Here is a 26,524-nt window from a genome sequence, read left to right as displayed (position 1 = left end):
AAGCTTTTCCACAAGGAAGCATTATCGGATGGGAAGAACTGATGAGTGAACTCCTAGTCAAGTTGAACCCATCACAGAGAGTTGTTAAGCCAGAGGCAGAAGTGCATCCATTCACACAAGAGAAAGAAATTGAAGGTGCTCGTGCAGTCATAAGCCAAAATAAGCAGATGCATCAGCAGACTCTACAACAACTAGACATGATGGCCAGAAAAATCACTGAGTTGAGACATGTTGTAGTACATACATACAACCTGACTCAAAGCTCATATGGGTGTAATCAAGCTGAACACAGTTTTGGGGTCATTAACCATGAGCAACAAAGTTATGAGCAACTACAATCTCCAAGCAATCACTCTAGCGTGCTCCAACATAGGCCTCAGAATGATGTGTACAATCCACCTTGGAGAACTCATTTTAATGGGAGGGGGGTTGAGAACTAAAACCAAAGACCAAGGGACTTCAACTGCAACAATCCCAGCTTCAAAAATCAACATAAAACACACCCCACAACAACAATCACACACACTTCCAACCCCGTCCTACCTCACCATTCGCCCAAAATGACCTTCATCGACCACCATAATTGACACAGCCACAACCACTTCCAACCTTTCAAAGAATCTATATTCTAGAAATGCTGATGGAGAGGTTCATGAAAATTCAAGAAAGGATGGCAATAGAGCAGGAAGAAATAAAGAAACATCAAGAGATGATAAGCAAGAACCAAGAGGCCTCACTCAGAAGACTTGAAAGGCAGATGGAACAACTGGTTTAAAACTTTGCTGAATTGGGTGAGAAGAAGGAGACTCTGAACCCAAAGAGCCATGAAAAGGATGCTGGGTTGAAAGAGGACGGAGTCATGGAGGAAAGTAAGAGGGCTATGGAAAGAGAAACAGAGGGAAGCAAGCCCATAACAAGAGGAGGAAACCTAAGGCAACAGAAGCCTCAACTTCCATGAGCACAGAATGAAGGAATGTCAAGCTAGTGACAATAAAAGAGCGCTTGTTGGGAGGCAACCCAACCGGAGGTAACTATCTTTTCATATCTATTTCAATAAAAAGGTTAATTAGTTTTATCTATATTGCAAGAAGCTAAGTTTGGTGTTGCACACCGAAACAATCTAAGGGAGAATGAAGGATTCTAAGTTTGGTGTTCCACCAAAATCCCATCATAAAACACATTCTCACTTTCTTCATAATGCTGGCTTCAAGCATGTTCGATGAACTAGTTAACTATTCTGCTGTTTCCTAGTTTTCAGTTTTATTACTTTTGAAAAAAAAAAAAGAGTTTCACACATGGTTAATTTGATGCATGAGAACCATTGGCAAGGTACTAAGTTTGGTGTTCCCACACCAAAGTAAGTTCAAAAGCCCACAAATAAATCATGCAAGCTAACCATTTCTTCTTTCAAGTGCTTGGGGAACAAGCAACTTTCAATATCACTGCAGGGTACCATACAAACTTTTGGAAGGATTAAGCATCATCTATCATAAGGAAGAGAGAGGAATGTAAAGATCGGCAATGATGATGAGGAAGAGGAAAGCAAGCGAACTCCAAAAGGTTGTATTGTTTAGTGATTATTTTGTATCAGATGCTGCTAAATTGAAAGTTACATAATACCCCTGCCTGCCTGCATAGCATAATTTTTCTGTAATTCAATAACTAAGATGCTTGACTATTCACAACACTACACTTTTCACACTTGTTTGCACTCAATATTTCAAAAATTCATCACATGAAAGTTCTTTGAAAAGAAGGATTGAGGAATTAAACAATTTTGAGGCAAGCAAAAGATTAGGAGAAGTGGTGGTTCTAGTTGTATGATTATGTATTGAGGTTGCATGCTTGTGAAAACTTGCATGGGAGCTCATAGGCAGGACATGAAGTTCAAAGAAGTATTGTGGAGATTCTCAAAAATCTATTGATCCGAGAAGCAGCAAACAAAACAAAAGAAAATAAAGAAAATACAAAAGCAAAAAGAACATGGCCCAAGGCTCTGAGCATCAATTACTAGGCAGAAAAAGAAAGAAGAAACAAAACTCAAAGAGTTGTTAGCCTAGTAAATGCTTGTGGTTGAGTTGTGTCAAAGAAAGAGGCTTGAGCAAGTAAATCCTTAGGGGTGCTTTAACACCTAATACCTTAAAACCAACTGGTTTAGGAGTATTGATTGAAAGCTTATCTAAAGAGCCGCTTTGAGACATGACACTTAGAGTCGAGGCCAAAGCACAAAAACTATAAGCTGCTTCAAGGTGACTACATATAAAGAGATCTCCATGATACCATTTGGATGAAAATCCTAAGACCTAAGACTCCTAATATGTGAGGACTAGTAAGCACTGAAGCCCTTGTATGAGCATATAATTTAGAGTTCACCCCACTGTTACTTGATCACTTCACTCACAGGACCTGACAAGTTGTTCTTCAATCCATCTTAATTGAAAGAACCTCTGAGCATAATTAGTTTCCTTGCTTGGGGACAAGCAAGCTTTAAGTTTGGTGTTGTGATGACAAGTCATCTTAGCCTAGTTTCACTAGCCTTTTTCTTTTATTTTCAATTGAATTATGTACTTTCTTGAGCCATAAGCAAGCCAATTGGGTAGATTTTCATGCTTCCTTTGATTGAATCAACCATAGATGAATTAATGCAATTTCATGAGGTTTTATGCTATAATTGTCACATATTATGAAAGAATGAATATCTCATGATTTTGAGCATAGCTTTGATGTGTTTGGTTAATTAATGATAGGTGAAGAAAGCTTGGAGAAAGGTTGAAGCAAGAAGGAATGGCTAGGAGGAAGAGAGGACAAAAAGTTTGAGCAAAAGTTTGCCTCAAACTTTAGCTCAAACTTTTGGAATAAGTGAAAATGAACCAGGGAGCAAAAAGCTGGACCAAAAGTTTGCCTCAAACTTTTGTGCAAACTTTTGGGCAAAAAGCTTGAGCAAAAGTTTGCCTCAAACTTTTTGGCAAACTTTTGGCATCACAAATCAACACCCTGGAGAGCAAAAGTTTGCGCCAACGTTTGCCTCAAACTTTTTGGCAAACGTTGGCGCCATGAGTGTGCAAGGGGAGGCCAACGTTTGAGCAAAAGTTTGACCCCAAACTTTTGCCCAAACGTTGGTAGCAGCAAAATAGGGTGGCTGATGTGAAAAGTTTGAGTAAAAGTTTGCCTCAAACTTTTACTCAAACTTTTACTCAAGCTTTCATGATTCCAAACCCGGTTCACTTCGGTTCTTCTCCAAACTCCAAGAGCAATCAACCAAGGCCTCTATCAACCCAATTCCATCAAGAGCAAAGGCCCAATTGAAGGCTTGAAGACCATTTGAAGAAAGTGTATAAATAGCATAGGATTTAATTTTTTCGAAAGAGAGCTTTCCTTTTTAGTTTTCATAGAGAGTTTTCGGAAAGCTTTTGGGTGTTGAGTGAATTTTAATTTCTAAGTCTCGGGGAAGGAGAATTGAATTCCCTTCCTCTTAGTTTTCTTGCTTTCAATTTCAATTACAATTGTCTTGGATCTTGGGTTGGAAAATTGAAGGAATTCTGTTTCAATTTCATCCTGAGACCTCTTTGTTTCTTTACTGCACAATTGAATTTAAATTTCTGTTAATTGCTTCTTCATCTACTTTCTCTGCAATTTACATTTCCTTTGCAATTGTTCTTGTTGGATCTAGGAAGGCATTGAGATCTAGACTTGGTTATCTAGTCTCTTGGGTCATGAGATTTGAATTATCATTTTCAATTCTCTGTTTACTACTTTCAAGCTCATTTACATTTATGTTTTAAGATCCGGTTCAATTCAAGTCATCCTTTACTTCTCTGCTTGTTGCAATTTTACTTTTCCTTGTTTAATTTCTGTAAATCCAATTCCCAATTCCCTTTACAATTCAAGCCATTTACATTTCTTGCACTTTAAGATTCTGCAATTTACATTTCTTGCGTTCTAATTTTCTGCCATTTAATTTCTTGTTCTTTAAGATTTAGCACTTTAAATTTCAGTTCTCTTTACTTTCATGCAATTTACCCATTCCCTTTACTTTCCATGCAATTTAAATTTTGTAATCACAAATCTCTCAACCAAATCTTGATTCGCTTGACTAAATCAACCACTAAACTAAAATTGCTCAATCCTTCAATCCCTGTGGGATAGACCTCACTCCCGTGAGTTATTATTACTTGATGCGACCCGGTGCACTTGCCGGTTAGATTTGTGTATTTGGAATTCATTTTCCAAAAATACACATCATCCGCGTACACAAGGGTATGAAAATGGGTGGTCGCATACGCGACACGTACACCCTGCTCGCGTACGTGAGTGTTCCAACTCGAATGTAATGCTCGTATCGCGGGTTAAAAATTCGCATACGCAAATCTTGAAAACACATGCTCGCATACGCAAGCTAGTGGCTGCGTACGCGAGACCCCCAGGCAGTGGAGAATGCTCGCGTCGCGTACACGGTGTTGCGTACGCAAGCCTTAGTAGACTTAGAAAAATGTTAAAGCTGCAAAAATCATATTTTTATACCAAACTTCAAATGCTCATAACTTCTTCTACAAAACTCCATTTTCCTCAAACTTGACATCATTTTAAACCTCTTAAAATCATCTTTAATTTAAAACAAAATCTAATCAATTTCGAAAACCGAGGCTCAAGTTATGATCCGCCAAAGTTCACCAAAAATAGGTTTTTACCAAAAGTGACAATTCTCTAGTTTTCCAAAACTTTCAAAACTAAATCAAAACAAAACGTACTTAATTCAGCACAAATCACTACCACACACTACATTTTACCATTCCATTGCACTTCAATCAACTCTACCTCTATTTTACTTAATCTTTCCACCATGATTCAATAAAATCAACAATTCCCAACTCAAGATGTCAATCATCAACAATTTGCACAATTTTACTCATCATAAACATCATTCATCATATCTCACCATAAATCCTCATAATTATCATTATTCAATCTCAATCTCAATAATCAACGACATTCACCAACAACAACATTATAATTCATCAATATCCTTCATCAATCATCATAATCATAAACAATACTAATACTCATCATATTATCATCATAATTCATATATCACATATTCCAACACTCCATATCATCTTCTTCATCATCAAACATAAATTTACATATAATTAATCATGCGCCAATATCATTCAATCCTATCTTAGAGTCTAGTAGCTTAAGTGTTCAGAAACATTACATATTACATACAAGAAACTGAAATCATACCTTGGCCGATTCCCACATAACTCAAAACACCAAGTTCAATCTCAAAACTCTAAAATCATAAAGCTCACTCCAACAAACACCAAACCTCAATCTAACATCATATAATATACAAAAACATAACTAGGGCTAACCCAAAACATCAAACCATAAGAGATTGAAGAGACTTACCTTACCCAACGATATTAGGGGCAAAACCCAATAATATTCCAATGCTAGATCACCCCTAAACGACTTTGCACTACTAGAAAACTAGTTATTACAGACTGATATTTCCGACGAATTTTATCCCACGGAAATACAGACGAAATTTTAGAGGGATTTTTTTGTCGGAAAATAAAAAAATGAATTAGCATAAATTACAGATGGAAAACAGAATCCGTCGATAATTCTGTCGGTAAAATTAATTTTTTCATGCAGAAATGGTTACAGACAGAAAATCTGTCTGTAATTAAATAGACAAAATGCTGCATTTTATTAAATTATTACAGACAGAAAATCCGTCTGTAATTTAAAATTTCCTGTCAGAAATATTGAGTTATCCCTAGCTCAGATCCTAGCCTCTCGATCCATTCACACTCCACACAAGTTTAGCAGGAGCTTCTTCCTCTCTCCATCCACGCTCTCTCGATCGCTCCATCAACGCTCTCTCCATCGCTTTGATAACTTAGAGCTTCTTCCTCTCTCCGTCCACGCTCTCTCCATGGCAGGAGCTTCTTTCACCGCCGCCGCTCTCTCTATCTCCGTCCACGAAGAAGCTCCTTGTTGCTTAGGGTTCAATTTTTCTGTGCCAATTTCAGATTTATCAAATTTTCTTCGCAGTTTCTATCTTCTTGTTGTTGTTGATACTGATTGAGCTTCTTGTTCCTATTGCAGTTTCTATCATATGCTGGTATCTCAAAATAGATGGTAATTTTTCCCATTCCATTCTCTTTCTTCTGTTTAAATGTTTTCCAATTCAATCATTCGCTTACGAGCTCTATTTTCCTACTTTTGTTTGAGATGTGTTTCAGTCCCCTGCATTTAGATCTGCGCTTCCGAATTTTAGATCGCGTTCCGGTAACCTCTATTTTTCTTTCTATTTTTTGTATTCTCTCTTTGAGTTCTTCATTCACTTGCCCTCACTGAACATTCTTCTCGTCTCATGATCTGATCTCATGGCTCCTAACACTGTTACGGACTTTGTTTTCTTGTCAGATTCAATTTGAGACAATAATCACTTCCATCATTTCAAAGATCGAATGCAGACATGGTAATCCTTTTGTTTCCTCACAATCCTGCACTTCGATATTTATTTTAGGTTTCTCTATTAGCTACAATTTTGATATGTGCATGTAATTTGAATCTGTGATCTGGCTTTACATTTACACGGGCTTCGTGTTGTGTAATTGTACACACTTGCCTTATAATTGAGATCTATTCATGGTGAGGTTTGTATTTGAATGTTCTTCAAGATTACTGTTGGATCTTCTGATTTAGCTTATGATACCCGGTGTTTTTTCCCTTTCTCCTCAAATTTAGCTATGATAGGTTGCTGTAAATTCTATTTCGTACAAAATTGGTGATGAATTAGATTATATGCAAGTTACTTGCCCATTGAGCGTAACCAAAATTGTGAGTTGGGGCAGTGCTAGATTCCTTTGCAAAATGATGCATTTAAATGGGTTGGGGAATACTTCAGTCTTTCTTTCTATTTGCTTGAATTATCTTATACAACTTTGAATTTATGTTCTGAATTTTTTTCACCTATATAGGTTGTACTTGCTGCATCCATTGTGGGCAAATCTGGTAAAGGTGAGTTTTCAGATCACGGCTACATCTTGAATTGATGCTCAGTTAGGTGGTGCCTAATCAATATGGATTAGAAATTGCTGATGCACTGGCAAGGGCTTCTTTCTTTTTGGATGCAGTTCCAGTTTCTACGCAGTTTGTTGATAATGTTGCGCAGATATGTGTACTAGCAGTATATTGTATTCACATTCTAGTTGTAATTGCTTTGCCTATTTCAATTTCTGTATCCTTATTTATCTTAAATTTTCTCTCCTTTATTAGTTATTTAGTAGTTCTGTGAAGACAGCTTAGCTCTCCAAATTTATGTGAAGACAGAAAGTTATGAGAAGACAGCTTACCTCTCCAAATTTTCTGGATATGAATTGTAGCATTTCCCAAGGTGATAAAATATTTTCTTGTTAAATGTGTATGAATTTGTCTCTGTATGAGTCTTGCTGCTTTGGCTAAGACTTCAGCTCTTCGTGCATCTAATACGGCCATCTGTCCAGCTCTCCCCATCTGATCGAAAGTGACATTACATGGCGAGGTAAAATGAATTAGAGCTTATAACTTATAAGTTACTGACGAACCGGACTTCCCGCTAGTAAAGAATTTTCATAAAAGTAATCACGTTGTAAATATAGTTTCTAAACCAACAGAGAATCCTTTCGTACAAAAGTTTAGTTGTCACAAGTAACAAACCCCTAATAAAATTGATAACCGAAGTATTTAAACCTCGGGTCGTCTCTCAAGGAATTACAGGGAAGTATAATTTATTATTGGTTATGAAAAAGGGTATTTTTTGGATTTTTGAAATAGGGAATAGGAAAATAAATTGGCAAGAAAGTAACTTAATTATCATGAAAACCATTGCAAGGTATAAGAACTAGAAATCCCATCCTAGTTATCCTTATCAGGTGTGATGAGAATTGTTTATTGCTCCCACTTAGTTAACCCTTACTAAATAAAGAAAAGTCAAGTGGACTAATCAATTTGATTCCTCAAGTCCTAGTCAACTCCTGTGGAAAGACTAGCTTTAGAGGGATCCAAATCAATCAGCAAATTCCAATTTTCAATCAACTGCTGAGTTTGATAACTCAAGTGTCACCAATTACTCAACCAAAGCAAAGGGAAAAATCTAAATTATTTATATCATAAATAGATGAAAGCAATTATAAATCTGAATTACCTCAAATTGCATTTAAACATAAATTCATATATAACATGGAGAGTTCATAAGCCAATTTGGCAACATAAGTAATTAGCAAGTGAAATGGAGCAACTAAAGTAATAGAGTAAATAAAAATAGAAGAGAAAACTAAATTAAAGGAACATTGAACCTGGAATGGAGAAGAAATAAACCTAACCTAAGAGAAATCCTAAATCCTAAAACCTAAGAGAGAGGAGAGAGCATCTCTCTTGAAAAGCTACATCTAAAACCTAAATTGTGAATTATGAATGTTGTATGATTGAATGAATGGATTTTACTACTTTATAGCCTCTAATCTGTATTTTCTGGGCCGAGAACTGGGCCAGAAATAGCCCAGAAATCGCTGGGGCGAATTTAAATACGTGCAGGTCGTTGGTTTTGCACAGATCCACGCGTGCACGTGGAATCACGCATGCGCGTGGAATCACGCATGCGCGTCACTATTCTTCAGATCAAATATGGCAAATTATATATCATTTCGAAGCCTCGGATGTTAGCTTTTCACCGCAACTAAAACCACCTCATTTGGACTTCTGTAGCTCAAGTTATGACCGTTTGAGTGCAAAGAGGTCAGGGTGGTCAGCTTAGCAATTTCTTCAACTTCTTGTATTCCTTCCACTTTTGCATGCTTCCTTTTCATCCTTTAAACCATTCCTGCCTTATAAACCCTGAAATCACTTAACACACATATCACGGCATCGAATGGTAATAAGAGATGATTAAACATAGGAAATTTAAGACCAAAGAAGCATGTTTCCAATCATAGCACATAATTAAGAAGGCAATTGTAAAACCATGCAATTTATATGAAAAAGTGAGTAAAGAGTTGATAAAAACCACTCAATTGAGCACAAGATAAACCATAAAATAGTGGTTTATCAACCTTCCCACACTTAAACATTAGCATGTCCTCATGCTAAACTCAAGAGAGGCTATAAAAGAGTGAAGAGGAATGGTAGAATATATGAAATGCAACCTACCTATATGAATGCAACTAAATGCAAAAATACTTCTACCTAGTTGGTTAAGAGTAGACAAATCTTTTAAGAACAAACATGAACTGGATTTCACTAATTTAAATTACAAAATAAAGTACAAGTAATACTTGTAGAAGAAAATAGCTCATGAAAGCCGGGAACAAAGAATCGAGCATCGAACCCTCACCGAAAGTGTATACACTCTAATCACTCAAGTGTTTAAGGTTCGACTCTCTCAATTCTCTACTAACCATGCTTTCTAAGGCTTGCTTTTCTTCTACCAATCAACAAAAATTTAATGCATAAATACACATATCAAGAGGTCTTTTAAGGGTTGTAATGGGGTTAGGGTCAAGGTAGAATTGTATTTGGCCGAGTAGACTAAAATCTGAATCCTTAATTAACTTAAACTTTTCCCACCTAACTTAAGACAATACATGTAATCATAATACCACATCTAACTATCCATTAACCTGTTTTCCACATATTCATGCATCCTGATTCGAGTACAGTATATATGCATTGCTATCACCATTTACTTTGGGGCATTTTGTCCCCTTTTATTATTTGCTCTTTTTCTTTTCTTTTTCTCCTTTTCTTCTTTTATTTTATTTTATTTTATTTTAATCTCTTTATTTTTTTTTCATAATTTTTCTTTCTTTTGCTTTTCTCAAGGCATATGATTAAGGTATTAAATGCATGAACATATTCTCAACATTCTTTCACATTTTCAGAAAGTTTTAACATATTCAATTCTCAAACCAAATGTTTTCAAACCCAATTTCCCCACACTTAAATCATAAGTACTCTCACTAGTCTAAGCTAACCAAGAATTCAAATTTAAGGATATTATTGTTTTCCGCTTAGAGTTTAGTGATGAGCTAAAGTAAAGAACAAAGAGGTATAATGGCTCAACATTGGTTTGCAAAGGATAATGAAAGGGTAAGGCCATATGAGTATGTAAGCTCAGTTGAAACAAAGGCCTCAATCATATAAGTGCATGCATACATTAAACCATGGAAATATAGAATTCAGCAAGACAAAGATCACAATTTTAGAGAGAAAAATACACACCAAAAATAAAATATTGGTTGGTAAAATGCACCAATCAAATAGGATCAAAATCTTACTGGTTTTGTGTGTTCGAGCTCTAAACCATGTTCCAAAATAAAATTTCTTCAAACAAGTTTAACACAAATTTTCAATTTAAATTAGTGAAATGCTGTAAAAAGTTTCTTGAAAAAGAAAATATTACTTTAACCAAGTGGTGGTAAAATATGCACAAAATCAAATAAATATGCAATCAAACATGCAAATGCAATAATGAACAAACAAAGAAAATAAAACATTGGTGTTGAAAAGAAAATAACTAACCCGCGGAAGTCGGTATCGACCTCTCCACACTTAAAGATTGCACCGTCCTCGGTGCATGCTAAGATGTGTAAGTGGATGGGTTGCTATACTGATACTTTTTTCCAAAGATTGTGCATATGGAACTTGTTTGTTGCCCATGTAAAGGTTTTCCATTTCCTTTCCTCGGTGGCCATCCTGAAAGAAGAGAAAAAAGAAGAAAAGTATCCCAGGAAATAAAGAGAATAAAATAAATAAAGTATGGGTGGCTTAATACCAAATAATGGGGTATCAATTACATGGTAGCTACAACATGAAAGTGAGAAAATAATAGAAGCACATGGCATATCAATTTTGCAAAAATTTGCAACAAAAGGGGAAGAGATAGTAGGTAATGAAAGACAGTATAAATTCATGTCAATGCAAAAGTAATACAAGTATCATAAAAGATGAGCATTGACTTAAATAATATTACCCAACAGTGTGAAACAAGTCACTAAGCATCAAATAATACCAGAAAAGATACAATAGTTGAATAAGAACATTTAACACCAATGGAATAGTAAATTTAGAAAAAGAAAATAAAAATATGCACAAAATCAAAATGCAATGAATGAAAGTATGCAAATAAATTAAGTAAAATAGAATGGAAAAGAAGAAGGATGAGAGGTTAAAGGAATGAAGAAGAAGAAAGTAAGAAAGTAGGAAGAAAGAAGTAGAAAGGAGAAAAGAAAGAAATAAGAAGGGAGAAGAAAAAAAATTAGGATTGGGAAAGAAAAGATAGGAATTCTGGCGCAGGTCTAGTTAAACTGTGCGTCGCATGCGACGCGGACGCGTGGAGCACGCGTTTGCGTGGCTGGCGCTATTTTCAAGTGACGCGTTCGCGTGGATGACGCGCACGCGTGACCTGATTTGTGCTATTGGCGCGAGTGCAGCCTCGCACACGCACAACTCTCTATTTTATACGCACATTGCCAAAATTTAAGGTGACGTGTGCGCGTGGGTGACGCGCACGCGTGAATGGCCTAATTTTGAAAAATGACGCGTACACATGGGTGACGCGTACGCGTGATGGGGTTTGTGCTTCCAACACCATTCCAGCCCCACTCCATCATAACTCTCTGCCATACACCTCTTTACGTCGATTTTGCAGGGTCACGCGTGCGCGTGAGTGACGCACACGCGTGGGAGGCTGATTTTTTTCAAATGACGTGGACGCGTCAGGGACGCGTTCGCGTGGGCATATTTGTGCCTAAGGCGCGCCTCTAGCCACGCTCCCGCGTGATTCTCTGCTTCTTTTCTTCTTTGTTTCGAATGCACATATGACGCGGACGCGTCAGTGACGCTTGCGCGTCTCGTGCATTTTTTTTATATATGCAGAATGCAAATGCAAATGCAGCTGAATATGCAGGAATTATGAATGAACACTAATAAAAATAAAATAAAATAAAAATAAGCAATAAACAAATTTAAATAAAACTAAGACTGAAAGAGAACGATCATACCATGGTGGGTTGTCTCCCACCTAGCACTTTTAGTTAGAGTCCTTAAGTTCGACATTTGGTAAGCTCCTTGTCATGGCGGCTTGTGCTTGAACTCATCTTGAAACTGCCACCAATGCTTGGACTTCCAATAAGCTCTGTCTATTCCATGTAAATTTCCCAAGCCTTGATGGAGTTCTTCACAAGATTTGAGCTCCCAAAGTTGATCTTCTTGTATGTCGGGATCCCAAATCTTGATTCTACACCCGTCTTCAAGTTGATCATCATGGTTCGATTCGGGTGGCAAGTACTCTGAATTCTCTACGGAGTACCAAACTCTTCTTTTAGATCTAACCAAATTATCACCAGTTGAGCTCTTACATCTATCTCTTGAAGTATCAACCTTGATGAGCCTTGATTTGCAACTCCAACCACTAAACATCTTTCTCTTACGCTTAATGCCACAAAGTCTCCTAAGTTGGTCATCCGTTTCAAAAATACCATATCTAGGTGGAACGGTAAGGCGAATAGAGACAAGCCTTATCCACTCAAATGAAGGAGTAGATGGCAACCTAGGTGGAGAGGTCTCCAACGTTCTTGACAAAGCGTACTCAACTCCCGTCTGCCCTTTTCTGAGAATTTCTGCTTCCACATCATTCTCAGACTCGATCAGAGAAGAGTCTTCATATTCAAGGAGTTCATTTGCAGATGTAGATTTATCACTAGGAGGACTTGATGCATGATCTGCATCACCAATGGAACTTACTTCTTGATCTATCCCATCCAAGTCTTCATAAGAAATATACCATGGAGGTTATGCACTGGCCTTCTTGACATCAATTTCAATCTTATTGGAGGAGTACTCTACAATTCTAGATTCCCATGGAGGTTCAGCATCTCCTAAATCTTCAACCACTTCTTCCTCTGCAACTATTATGGCTTCCTCCACTTGTTCCAATACAAAGCCATGTTCCTCATTGTCCACCGGAGTTTCTAGTGTCTCCTTCATGCTACGCTCTTCTTTTGATTCTTCACATGTAGCCATGGGAGTACTTTGAGTGCTCAGATGTTGGGAAGCTAATTGATTTACTACCTCGGTTAAGGCAGCCGCGAATTCTAGTACTCCCCGTTCCATCTCTCTTTGCCCTTGAAGAAGAACACCAAGAGTGTCATGCATTGAAGGTTGAGGTGGATATGAGGGCTCATTACTTGGGAGGAAAGGTTCATGATAAGAGGGTGGTTCATCATAATAAGAATATGGTGGTTCATCACTCTCCATCTTTTCCACTTGTTGTATAGCACACTTCAATTCCTTGTTCTCAAGTTGAGATTCTTTAGCCATGAAAGCTTCAAGTGCTATTCGGTTTACCGCTCGGTCCAATTGATGCAAGGTTGCTTGAAATTGATCCACTGTTTCCTTGAGATGATCCCTTGACTCTTGTTCTGCTTGGATATCATAAGTAGGACCATAAGGCTCTTGGATTGATGGATATGGATGTGGTGTATATGGAGGTGGTGATTCTTGGGAGTAATTGGGTTGAAATTGGTTGGATCTATATATGGCTCATAGGGTGGTTGATATGGTGGATAAGGGTTAGGATCATGTGATGGTTGGTGCACGAAAATTACTTCACACTATGTAATTCCGCACAACTAACCAGCAAGTGCACTGGGTCGTCCAAGTAATACCTTACGTGAGTAAGGGTCGAATCCCACGGAGACTGTTGGCTTGAAGCAATCTATGGTTACCTTGTAACTCTTAGTCAGGAAAACAATTCACTTATCAAATTGAATTGCGAGGAATAAAAGAGCATGAAATAAATACTTGTTATGCAGTAATGGAGAATATGTTGGAGTTTTGGAGATGCTTTGTCTTTTGAATCTCTGCTTTCTCCGTGTCTTCTTCTTCACGCACGCACGTCCCTTCTATGGCAAGCTGTGTGTTGGTGGATCACCGTTGTCAATGGCTACCATCCTTCCTCTCAGTGAAAATGGTCCAGGTGCGCTGTCACCGCACGACTAATCATCTGTAGGTTCTCGATCATACCGGAATAGGATTTACTATCCTTTTGCGTCTGTCACTACGCCCAGCACTCGCGAGTTTGAAGCTCGTCACAGTCATCCAATCCCAGAATCCTACTCGGAATACCACAGACAAGGTTTAGACTTTCCGGATTCTCAAGGATGCTGCCGATGGATTCTAGCTTATACCATGGAGAATCTGATTAAGGAATCTAAGAGATACTCATTCAATCTAATGTAGAATAGAAGTGGTTGTCAGACACACGTTCATAGGTTGAGAATGGTGATGAGTGTCACGGATCATCACATTCATCATAATGAAGCACGAATGAACATCTTAGATAGGAACAAGCGTGTTTGAATAGAAAACAGAAGTAATTGCATTAATTCATCGAAACACAGCAGAGCTCCTCACCCCCAACAATGGAGTTTAGAGACTCATGCCGTCAAAGAGTACAAAGTTCAGATCTAAAAATGTCATGAGGTACAAAATAAATCTCTAAAAGTTGTTTAAATACTAAACTAGTAACCTAGGTTTATAGAAAATGAGTAAACTATGGTAGATAGTGCAGAAATCCACTTCTGGGGCCCACTTGGTGTGTGCTGGGGCTGAGACTAAAGCTTCTCACGTGCCTGGGCTGTTTTGAGCGTTCAACGCCAGGCTGTATCCTGTTTCTGGCGTTGAACTCTAACTTGTAACGTGTTTCTAGCGCTGGACGCCAGACTGCAACATGGAACTGGCATTGAATGCCAGTTTATGTCATCTATCCTTGAGCAAAGTATGGACTATTATATATGGCTGGAAAGCCCTGGATGTCTACTTTTCAACGCAATTAGAAGCGCGCCAATTGGACTTCTGTAGCTCCAGAAATTCCATTCCGAGTGCAGAGAGGTTAGGATCCAACAACATCAGCAGTCCTTTTTCAGCCTGAATCAGATTTTTGCTCAGCTCCCTCAATTTCAGCCAAAAAATACCTGAAATTACAGAAAAACACACAAACTCATAGTAAAGTCCAGAAATATGAATTTTTCCTAGAAACTAATGAAAATAAACTAAAAACTAACTAAAACATACTAAAAACTATATGAAATTAACCCCAAAAAACGTATAAAATATCCGCTCATCACAACACCAAACTTAAAATGTTGCTTGTCCCCAAGCAACTAGAAAAATAAAATAGAATACAAATAAGTCAAGAAGCAATAATATCTCAGAGTTTTTGAGTGAAGCTCAGATTCTAATTAAATGAGCGGAACTAGTAGCTTTTTGCTTCCGAACAGTTTTGGCATCTCACTTTATCCATTGAAGCTCAGAATGATTGGCATCTATAGGAACTTAGAATTCAGATAGTGTTATTGATTCTCCTAGTTCAGTATGTTGATTCTTGAACACAGCTACTTTTATGAGTCTTGGCCGTGGCCCTAAGCACTTTGTTTTCCAGTATTACCACCGGATACATAAATGCCATAGACACATAATTGGGTGAACCTTTTCAGATTATGACTCAGCTTTGCTAAAGTCCCCAATTAGAGGTGTCCAGGGTTCTTAAGCAAACTCTTTTTTTTGCTTTGGACCTTGACTTTAACCGCTCAGTCTCAAGTTTTCACTTGACATCTTCACGCCACAAGCACATGGTTAGGGACAGCTTGGTTTAGCCGCTTAGACCAGGATTTGATTCCCTTAGGCCCTCCTATCCACTGATGCTCAAAGCCTTGGATCCTTTTTATTACCCTTGCCTTTTGGTTTTAAGGGCTATTGGCTTTTTCTGCTTGCCTTTTTTTTTTGCAAGCTTTGTATTCACTGCTTTTTCTTGCTTCAAGAATCATTTTTATGATTTTTCAGATTACCAATAACATGTCTCATATTCATCATTCTTTCAAGAGCCAACATATTTAACATTCAAGAACATCAAATTCCAAAGACATATGCACTGTTCAAGCATTCATTCAGAAGGCAGAAAGCATTGCCACCACATGTAAACAATTAGAATTTGTTTTATTAAAAACTCAAAAAATATTGCCTCCTTATTCTAAAGAAAATCTTCTATTTTATTCATGTTTAATGATGATGAGAAAAATAAATTATAGCTTAATTGGAGATAAAATCACTACTAATTACTACTATAACTTTTAAAGTAAAACTCAAATAATAACAATTATCACAGAGTTAAGGCTAAGATTAGAACTCAACAACCTTGAGTTTGGGATGTGGATGTTCCTCTAGTCTGTGGGGTACTTGGTCCTTCCAGAGATAACTTCTAACGCTTCAGTTCCTTTAAGTCACGCCCTTGCTCTTCTTGTTCCCTGAGCAGTTTGCAGAGCATACTGTTTTGATTTTGCTGTTCTTCCTTTATTTGGTCCATAGATTCTTGCAACTTGGTGACAGATGCTTCAAGCTGTTCCCAATATTCAAATTGAGGGACTTCTGGGAGGAATTCTTGCGCCCTCCTCTTGATGGGGTCATCCTGCATTTGTTGTTTTTCCATTGTGGTTTTAGTGATTGGTTGCTCCACTGAGATGTACTCCATTATTCCCATCCTTACTCCAGCATATTTGTAGAGCATAGAGATTAGGCTTGGATAAGCCAACCTGGCATCTTTGGAGTTCTTGTTTGCAAGTATGTAAAATTCAGATGGAATCAGTTGATGAACTTCCACTTCTTTTCCCAACATAATGCAATGGATCATCACTGCTCTTTTGACGGTGACTTCAGAACAGTTGCTAGTGGGCAATATAGAACGCCCAATGAAGTCCAGCCATCCTCTGGCGACTGGTTTGAGATCTTCTCTCTTGAGTTGATTTGGGACACCCTTGCTGCTGGTGGTCCACCTGGCTCCAGGGATGCATATATCCTCTAGAATCTTATCTAGGCCCTTGTTTGTTCTCATCATTCTCCTATTGAAGGAGTCTGGGTCATCTTTTAGCTGAGGTAGCTTAAAGATCTCCCTGATTTTGTCAGGGTGGATGTGAACAATCTTTCCTCTGACCATAGTCCGATAGTCATAGAGGGCAGTTCCAGATATTCTCTGCCTGTCTGTTTGCCACAGATTAGCGTAGAATTCCTGAACCGTATTCCTTCCCACTTTCGTTTCAGGATTAGCTAGGACTTCCCAATTCCTGTTTCGAATCTGCTCTTAGATCTCCGGATATTCATCTTCTTTAAGATCGAACTTGACTTTCGGGATCACTGATCTTAGACCCATTATTTTGTAGTAATGGTCTGAATGTTCTTTGGTTAAGAACCTCCCTTGATTCCAAAGTGGTTTTGGAATACTCTCTTTCTTGCCTCTTGGAGTGAGTTATTTTTCTTTAGGAGCCATGATCTTAGTTGGTATGGTTTAGTGATCACGGATAAACACATCAAACTTAGAGGTTTGCTTGTCCTCAAGCAAAAGAAAAGAAAGGAGATGGGTAGAAGGAGAGCTTGTGTCGAATGGTGGATGAGAGGAGGGAGGCCGAATGTGGTTTTAAAAGGGAGGGGGGGTGGGATTTTCGAAAATATTTAAAAGATAAGATAGAAGATATGATTTAAAAAAAAGTATGATATGAAAAGATATGAATTAAGATTGAAAAGATAAGAAAGATATTTGAAAAAGATAAATTTGGATTTTGAAAAAGATAATGTGGAGATTTGAAAAAGGTATTGATGAGTTGAAAAGATTTTAGAAGGAAAAGAGATAGATTTGTTTTGAAAAATTTGAAAAAGAGTTGGATTGGATTGAAAAAGAATTTGTGTTTATGGATTAAGATACATTTGATATTTTTAAAGTAGGGTTTTTAGAAATTAGGGTTCTTAGAAATCAGGGTTTGTAACATGTTTATGCAAGAAATCATAAATTGAAACATGAAAATTAAAATTAAAATGAAAAATATGAAGTAAAAACGAATTTACCTCCTCCCCACCATCCTGGCGTTAAACGCCCAAACGCTGCATGTTTTGGGCGTTTAACGCCCAATTGCTGCTTCTCCTGGGCGTTCAACGCCGAGCTGCTGCTTTTTTCTGGCGTTGAACGCCAGGAACTCCTTTGTCAATGGGCGTTTTTCTGAACGCCCAAGACGCTGTAAATCTGGCGTTAAACGCCCAGAAGGACCTTCTCTCTGGCGTTCAACGCCCAGAAGATGCTTCTTTCTGGCGTTTAACGCCCAGGTAGCTATCCTTACTGGCGTTCAACGCCCAGTGGATGCTTCTTTTGGGTGTTGAACGCCCAATTGTGCCTCTTACTGGCGTTTTCTTGCCAGTGAGCTCTTTTTCTCTATTTTATGTGCTGAATCCTTCTGTAACCCTGTAAACTTATGCAATTGACTCTTTACCTTAGAATCAATGAACTTTATATAAACAAATAAAATCAAGAATAGGGCAAAATGCTAGAGGAAGTGATGCCAATGGCTGGGTTGCCTCCCAGCAAGCGCTTCTTTATTGTCTTTAGCTGGACCTTGCTGAGCTTTTTAATCTAGCCTCAGCCTTGAGCATTCTTGCTCAACATTACCTTCAAGATAATGCTTGATTCTCTGTCCATTAACAATGAACTTCCTATTAGAGTCAATGTCTTGAAGCTCCACATAACCATATGGTGATACACTTGTAATCACATATGGTCCCCTCCACCGGGACTTCAGTTTCCCGGGGAATAGCCTGAGCCTAGAGTTAAACAACAGAACTTTTTGTCCTGGTTCAAACATTCTAGAGGATAGCTTTCTGTCATGCCATCTTTTTTATTTCTCTTTATAAAGCTTGGCATTTTTGAAAGCAGTAATTCCGCACTATGTAATTCCGCACAACTATGTAATTCCGCACAACTAACCAGCAAGTGCACTGGGTCGTCCAAGTAATACCTTACGTGAGTAAGAGTCGAATCCCACGGAGACTGTTGGCTTGAAGCAATCTATGGTTACCTTGTAACTCTTAGTCAGGAAAATAATTAACTTATCAAATTGAATTGCGAGGAATAAAAGAGCATGAAATAAATACTTGTTATGCAGTAATGGAGAATATGTTGGAGTTTTGGAGATGCTTTGTCTTTTGAATCTCTGCTTTCTCCCTGTCTTCTTCTTCACGCATGCACGTCCCTCCTATGGCAAGCTATGTGTTGGTGGATCACCGTTGTCAATGGCTACCATCCTTCCTCTCAGTGAAAATGGTCCAGGTGCGCTGTCACCGCACGGCTAATCATCTGTAGGTTCTTGATCATACCGGAATAGGATTTACTATCCTTTTGCGTCTGTCACTACGCCCAGCACTCGCGAGTTTGAAGCTCGTCACAGTCATCCAATCCCAGAATCCTACTCGGAATACCACAGACAAGGTTTAGACTTTTCGGATTCTCAAGGATGCTGCCAATGGATTCTAGCTTATACCAAGGAGATTCTGATTAAAGAATCTAAGAGATACTCATTCAATCTAATGTAGAACGGAAGTGGTTGTCAAGCACACGTTCATAGGTTGAGAATGGTGATGAGTGTCACGGATCATCACATTCATCATAATGAAGCACGAATGAACATCTTAGATAGGAACAAGCGTGTTTGAATAGAAAACAGAAGTAATTGCATTAATTCATCGAAACACAGCAGAGCTCCTCACCCCCAACAATGGAGTTTAGAGACTCATGCTGTCAAAGAGTACAAAGTTCAGATCTAAAAATGTCATGAGGTACAAAATAAATCTCTAAAAGTTGTTTAAATACTAAACTAGTAACCTAGGTTTACAGAAAATGAGTAAACTATGGTAAATAGTGCAGAAATCCACTTCTGGGGCCCACTTGGTGTGTACTGGGGCTGAAACTAAAGCTTCTCACGTGCCTGGGCTGTTTTGGACATTCAACGCCAGGCTGTAACCTGTTTCTGGCGTTGAACTCCAACTTGTAACGTGTTTCTGGCGCTGCGGATGCCAGACTGCAACATGGAACTGGTGTTGAACGCCAGTTTATGTCGTCTATCCTTGAGCAAAGTATGGACTATTATATATTGCTGAAAAGCCCTGGATGTCTACTTTCCAACGCAATTGGAAGCGCGTCAATTGGACTTCTGTAGCTCCAAAAATTCCATTCCGAGTGCAGAGAGGTCAGGATCCAACAGCATCAGCAGTCCTTTTTCAGCCTGAATCAGATTTTTGCTCAGCTCCCTCAATTTCAGCCAGAAAATACCTAAAATTACAGAAAAACACACAAACTCATAGTAAAGTCTATAAATATGAATTTTTCCTAGAAACTAATGGAAATAAACTAAAAACTAACAAAAACATACTAAAAACTATATGAAATTAACCCCAAAAAACGTATAAAATATCCGCTCATCAATGGTGTTTGGTAGTAGGAGGCTTGTGAGTATGGTGGTTCAAAGCTATGTTGAGGAGGTGGTTCATAGGCATATGATGGGGCTTGTTGGTAACTACAAGGGGTCCACCATATTCATTATCTTGGTACACTCCCTGGAATGGCTCTTGACCATAGTAGTTTGGTGGAGGTTGGTTGTCACGAAAGGGTCCACCATAACTATTGTCTTGGTATGCATCATAGAATGGTTGTTGGTTATAGTGCATTGGAGGGGGTTGTTGCCAAGAGGGTTGATCAAATCCTTGTGCCTCCTCCCATATTTGATTCTTCCAATCTTGATGCCTATTTTCATTATAGTTTCCATTCCTTACAACAACATTGGAACCAAACTTAAAGCCAGAGGGTGAGAATTCATAGTAGCAATTAAAGACAAAAATTAATAAAAATTAATGAAAATAAACTCTTAAAACTAGAAACACTTAAAAAAAGAAACGAAAAAACAAATATTTACAATAACCAATAATAAGGCACACGTTTGCAATTCCCCGGCAACGACGCCATTTTTGACGAACCGGACTTCCCGCTAGTAAAGAATTTTCATAAAAGTAATCACGTTGTAAGTATAGTTTCTAAACCAACAGAGAATCCTTTCGTACAAAAGTTTGGTTGTCACAAGTAACAAACCCCTAATAAAATTGATAACGAAATATTTAAACCTCGGGTCGTCTCTCAAGGAATTGCAGAGAAGTATGATTTATTATTGGTTATAGAAAAGGGTATATTTTTGGGTTTTTGAAATATGGAACAGGAAAATAAATTGGCAAGAAAGTAACTTAATTATCATGAAAACCATTGCAAGGAATAAGAATTGGAAATTCCATCCTAGTTATCCTTATCAGGTGTGATGAGAATTATTTATTGCTCCCACTTAGTTAACCCTTACTAAATAAAGGAAAGTCAAGTGGACTAATCAATTTGATTCCTCAAGTCCTAGTCAACTCTTGTGGAAAGACTAGCTTTAGAGGGATCCAAATCAATCAGCAAATTCCAATTTTCAATCAACTACTGAGTTTGATAACTCAAGTGTCACCAATTACTCAACCAAAGCAAAGGGGAAAAAATCTAAATTATTTATATCATAAATAGATAAAAGCAATCATAAATCTGAATTACCTCAAATTGCATTTAAACATAAATTCAAATCTAACATGGAGAGTTCATAAGCCAATTTGGCAACATAAGTAATTAGCAAGTGAAATAGAGCAACTAAAGTAATAGAGTAAATAAAAGTAGAAGAGAAAACTAAATTAAAAGAACATTGAACCTGGAATGGAGAAGAAGTAAACCTAACCTAAGAGAAATCCTAAATCCTAAAACCTAAGAGAGAGGAGAGAGCCTTTCTCTCTAAAAGCTACATCCAAAACCTAAATTGTGAATTATGAATGTTGTATGATTAAATAAATGGATTCTCCCACTTTATAGCATCTAATCTGTGTTTTCTGGGTCGAGAACTGGGCCAGAAACAGCCCAGAAATTGCTGGGGGCAAATTCAAATATGTGCAGGTCGCTGGTTTTGCGCAGATCCACGCGTGCGCGTCACTATTCTTCAGAGCTTTCTTTCCATCCTTTAAGCCATTCCTGCCTTATAAATCCTAAAATCACTTAACACACATATCACGGCATCAAATGGTAATAAGAGAGGAATAAACATCGGAAATTTAAGACCAAAGAAGCATGTTTCCAATCATAGCACATAATTAGGAAGGCAATTGTAAAACCATGCAATTTATATGAATAAGTGAGTAAAGATTTGATAAAAACCACTCAATTGAGCACAAGATAAACTATAAAATAGTGGTTTATCAGTTACTAGCAATTTTTTTTTGGGATAATTGTGCCTTTTTCTTGAATCTCACATGTTAGGTAATGTATATACTTACTTGATAGCCTTTTAATCCCATCTTATCACATATGGCAATAGCTGCCTTTTTCTCATCCGACCTGCACAGAAGAAAGACTCACTTATCATGAGATTTTATGTGTAAAGACTTAACAATATATATTTGTTTGAGTTAAGACTTAACAATGAGAACAATAGGCCTATGCTTTTATTTCAAATTAGTCTCAATTGATTTTCTGATATTTATATTTGTAATTGCTTTGCTTTTATTTCAAAGCTTGTCTCTCTAGTATTCCACTCTTTCTTATGTTTCTTTCATATTCTCTTGGGATTTTTTCTTACTGGCTAAATTATTGATAAGATTATGAAACTTTCTTTGACTCAAGGCTTCGGAGATGAAATGGGACTTTCTGATGATGGCTTATCCTCTTTTCTATATCCTTTGATATTTGAATAAAATTTCTTTTTTCTATTATTTTCATACCCACTCTCACCTCTCCCAAAAAAATGCAGGAAGCTGATCGAAACAACAAGAAGTTTTTCAATTCTTGGATAATCTCTGTTTGCTCTCTGCTGGCAAAACAGTTTTCTTTGGACCTGCTTCTGCTGCAATTCAGGTTAATATACAACTAAGAACCAACTAACTAACTAGTTCATATTTTCTGAGATGAACCAACAAGTTCAAGCTGAAGTAGCAATTTTGTTTAGTTAGTTTAATTTTAGTAATTAGTTTAGTTAGATTTATTTTCTGATTAGTGGATTTTTAGGTTGTTAAAATAGGATTAGATTAGGTTTTGATTCTGAATAGCTAAGAAATGTTTAAATTGTTAATCTGGATTGCTGAACATTATTAATATGAGCTTGATGAATGCTATAGCTGTCTAGGAGCTCACTATTGTCCTTCAATTTATTGGTATAGTTATAATCTATTGATGATTTATATTAGAATTCGAATATAGAATATTAACAATTTTTTTTCTTTTTTCCCCTCTTTGTGGATTCTTTTACCTTGGTTATTTTCATGCATGCCTCATTTTTTACTTCTTTCTAATTGTGGGGGCTTGAAAGTGCTTGGAATTGGAACTAGCTGTGTGAGATCTTGTATTTCGCTGACAAATCAGAGGTACCATTTTGTTTTTTCACAAGTTTCCTTCTTCAAATTGAACTCATATTTGGTTTTTTTGAAGCTTTTCATTGGGTGCCTTCTTGATGTTTGATAAAATGCCTGAACTAAAAATGAGAGTTTTTTCTTTTGTGAGTTAATCTTGTTCTTACTTACAATGGATCAAATCCTTCTTTTGTGAGTTATTTTTTCTTCACTAATTGGAGTTTAACTACATGCATTGAATGACACAATTGCATGCCATGATAATAAAATGCTTAATTATGTTGGTACGCTTAATAATATACAGATTTACTAATATTTTAATTTGTGGTTCTTTGGAGTAAGGAGCACCATGTAAAAACTAGTGCCTGAGCTTTTGTAGTCTTCTGTAACCATGACTTCATTGTTGTGAGTTTTTTGACATTTTCTAACTGTAGTTAGTCTTTTTGAACTATGGTCCATTTTTCCTTTTCTTTCCTTTCCTTATAAATATCCAAGGCTGGGTCATGAAAAACTAAAACAAATTGCTTGTTGTGATTCACTATCTAGTTGTTGGGTATCCACAACCACAAAGTAGCTTCATCGTTGCTGAACTCTCTCTCTCTCTCTCTATATATATATATATATATATAGTAACACCATCCCATCCACTTTACACTACCCAATACTCATTCATCTTTCTTCACTTTACTCAAACTCATACCTTTTCTGATTAGTTTTGGTTACCTTAGCAACTTGTATAGACCATTGAAAATATTACTTTTCTGAGATAACTTGTAAGTTATGCATTTTGAGAAGTAAAAAAAAGGGAAAATAAAAATCTTTTGTGAGACTAGGGTAAACACTAGTACGTCATTTCTTTTCAGACAGCAATCTATACTGAAATTCTACATTTAAGTGGACTTAAAATTATTGCTACTAGTAGGTAGCATGTAGGTATATAATATGCATTTATCTGTCTTCCTATAAAAGTTAGTGTAATAATTAAAGCAATAGAAGTTGTAGAAGTAACAACCATAAGTCATAGATATATCATATATGGATGGAGAAGTGTACTAATGTTACTTTCTTTCTGAGAGGGCAATTATAAAATTTTAGTGGGATTTAAATTTAACACTGCTATACTGTATAGATACCTACAAAACATGTGAAAAAGTGACTTTAATTTTAGGTGTTGCAAAAATTGTTTAGCCACCATAGCCGCTGTAGGCATAGGCACCATAGACTCATATATATTCAAATTTTTCAAGTATCATGATGTGTAACATGATTGTGCCTTCTTTCCTTTTTCCCCCCTTTTTTGGGGTGTGCAATTTGTAAATTATTGGATTTAAAGTTTTGCTTGGTGCCAGTTGCTATTTTTTGGTATGGACTCTACTGATTGGCCGTCGGCCTCCTGCTGATCCTTTGAATGAATCTTCTTGAGTTCTTGACTTCTTATATTAAATGATCCACGACTTACTATTATTTGAATATATTTTAAATATTGTTCAAGTCAGTGACAAGGCAAAGTTTGATGAAACTGTTGAAGCACATGTAAGATTGGGTATTGATTCAAAGCGAACAGAACTAGTATGAGTCAGTATATATCAATTACATTTCTTTTAACTGTCCCACATCTTGTTTGCATGGCTAACTTTTTTAAGTTAACATCTTGTTGTCCATGTTTTACATATATCGTATGAGTGGTAGTCTCAATACATCAAAGAGAGAATATGATTATTATCCCACTGATTAAGCAAAAAGAAAAGTTATATTCACTATTGGAAAGAATTGAATGATGATGTTGACTCCATTTCTGTCACATGCAACAACAATTCTTGGTCGTAGAATTTAGCAGCCTACAAACAAAACACAGTACATGGGAACAGGGTCCCAACAACTTGTGCTCAACGTGTTCTTCTCTTATAGGTTTGTGATCTCCAACTAGTATTGTCCTATGCTAATAATATATATGCTGCATCATTCTGCTATTGTAATGCATCATTCTGCTATCGTTCATACCCCATTCTAGGGAACCATCCTCCCCTGAAGTAGAAATGGTTCTTCAATTTTCTAGAACAAGATCGTTTGCCAGTCCAAGACAAAACTTGCCTAACTCATCAAATCATCGAATCCCAACAAAGCACGACAACAAGAGTTGCATACCACGTAGTAATGTGCTCAAGAGTTAGCATGGTACCACGATCAAAGAAAGTGACCAAGTGATTCACACAACAAAAGGGAAACCTTCAATCAGAGAACTTTTCTCAGTCTCAGGTTTAGATAGGCAAGTCCTAGTAGAATATAATGAAGATGGTGGTGAAGAAAAGAAGAGAGGTAATAGGGAATTGCAGACTTTAGTTGTTGGTGGTGGGATGGGGAGTGATGGTGGCAAGATATGTGGTGGCAGTGGAAGAGTCCCAGATGGAAGTGGCTGGGAATCAAATAAGACTGATGCTTATTACCAAACCATGATTCAAGCTAACCCCAACAATGTGCTTCTGCATGGAAATTATGCTAAGTTTTTAAAAGAGGTAAAGCTTGTTTTTGAAACTTATCAATACATGGAAGATCTAAGAAAACTATTGTGCTCTGTCTATGAATGGTTCACTGATATTCAATTTACAAATATAGGTTTGTAAAGATTATCCTAAAGCCGAGGAGTATCTTGAAAGAGCCATTTTGGCTAATCCTGGTGATGCAACTGTTTTGTCACTCTATGCCGATTTAATTTGGCAAATAGAGAAGGATGCTGATCGTGCTGAGGGCTATTTTGATCAAGCTTTTAAAAGCACCCGTGATGATTGGTAAGATATATATACCACTATTTCAGCACATGGATGATCTGGTCTTAGAGAACATTTGTGACCATGTGAGGAAAGTTGGGATGATGAAGAAGCAGCAGCAGCAGAAAGAGCAAGTGAAGTGAATTTTGTAGATGAGATAAGTGGAATTAACACAGGATCTCCTTCACCAACTTCATCTAATGAATCTTCTGTTACAAGTTAATTATTAGAATAGCGAAAATTGTTCAAATGAATTAGGAAATTGAATAGGAGTTGCTTGCAGTATAGTTCTTTTAATTTACTAGTATGAGAAAAATCATTTAGAGCCATTTGGATACCCATTAATAACTTTTAATTTACTCAATACACTTTGTTGATGTATGGTTGATATTTATTATTATAGTTGATGTATCAATATACTTTGTTTA

General features: G+C 37.1%; 1 protein-coding gene across 1 annotated transcript; it reads left to right on the top strand.

Annotated features, from left to right (window-relative positions):
* The first annotated feature begins 5,944 nt into the window (after positions 1-5,944).
* LOC112757251 (uncharacterized) lies at positions 5,945-26,319 on the top strand. The gene is made up of 8 exons (XM_072220575.1): positions 5,945-6,015; positions 6,118-6,133; positions 6,996-7,035; positions 7,152-7,211; positions 24,824-24,900; positions 25,503-25,844; positions 25,945-26,117; positions 26,193-26,319. The coding sequence occupies exons 1-8, from the start codon at positions 5,945-5,947 to the stop codon at positions 26,317-26,319; spliced, it is 906 nt and encodes a 301-aa protein (XP_072076676.1).
* The last annotated feature ends 205 nt before the right edge of the window (positions 26,320-26,524 follow it).

This window comes from Arachis hypogaea, chromosome 16, assembly GCF_003086295.3.
Source record: "Arachis hypogaea cultivar Tifrunner chromosome 16, arahy.Tifrunner.gnm2.J5K5, whole genome shotgun sequence".
Classification (NCBI taxonomy): domain Eukaryota; kingdom Viridiplantae; phylum Streptophyta; class Magnoliopsida; order Fabales; family Fabaceae; genus Arachis; species Arachis hypogaea.
The sequence above is the reverse complement of the archived record's forward strand: the minus strand, read 5'-3'. Positions and strand labels throughout refer to the sequence as shown.

Bases quoted from the DNA above. Each gene is read 5' to 3' on its own strand.
- LOC112757251 (XM_072220575.1), top strand. From the start codon at position 5,945: ATGGCAGGAGCTTCTTTCACCGCCGCCGCTCTCTCTATCTCCGTCCAC. The intron at 7,212-24,823 runs GTATTCACATTC...ATATTGTTCAAG, and splicing joins ATGTGTACTAGCAGTATATT to TCAGTGACAAGGCAAAGTTT. The intron at 24,901-25,502 runs GTATGAGTCAGT...CTCAAGAGTTAG, and splicing joins ATTCAAAGCGAACAGAACTA to CATGGTACCACGATCAAAGA.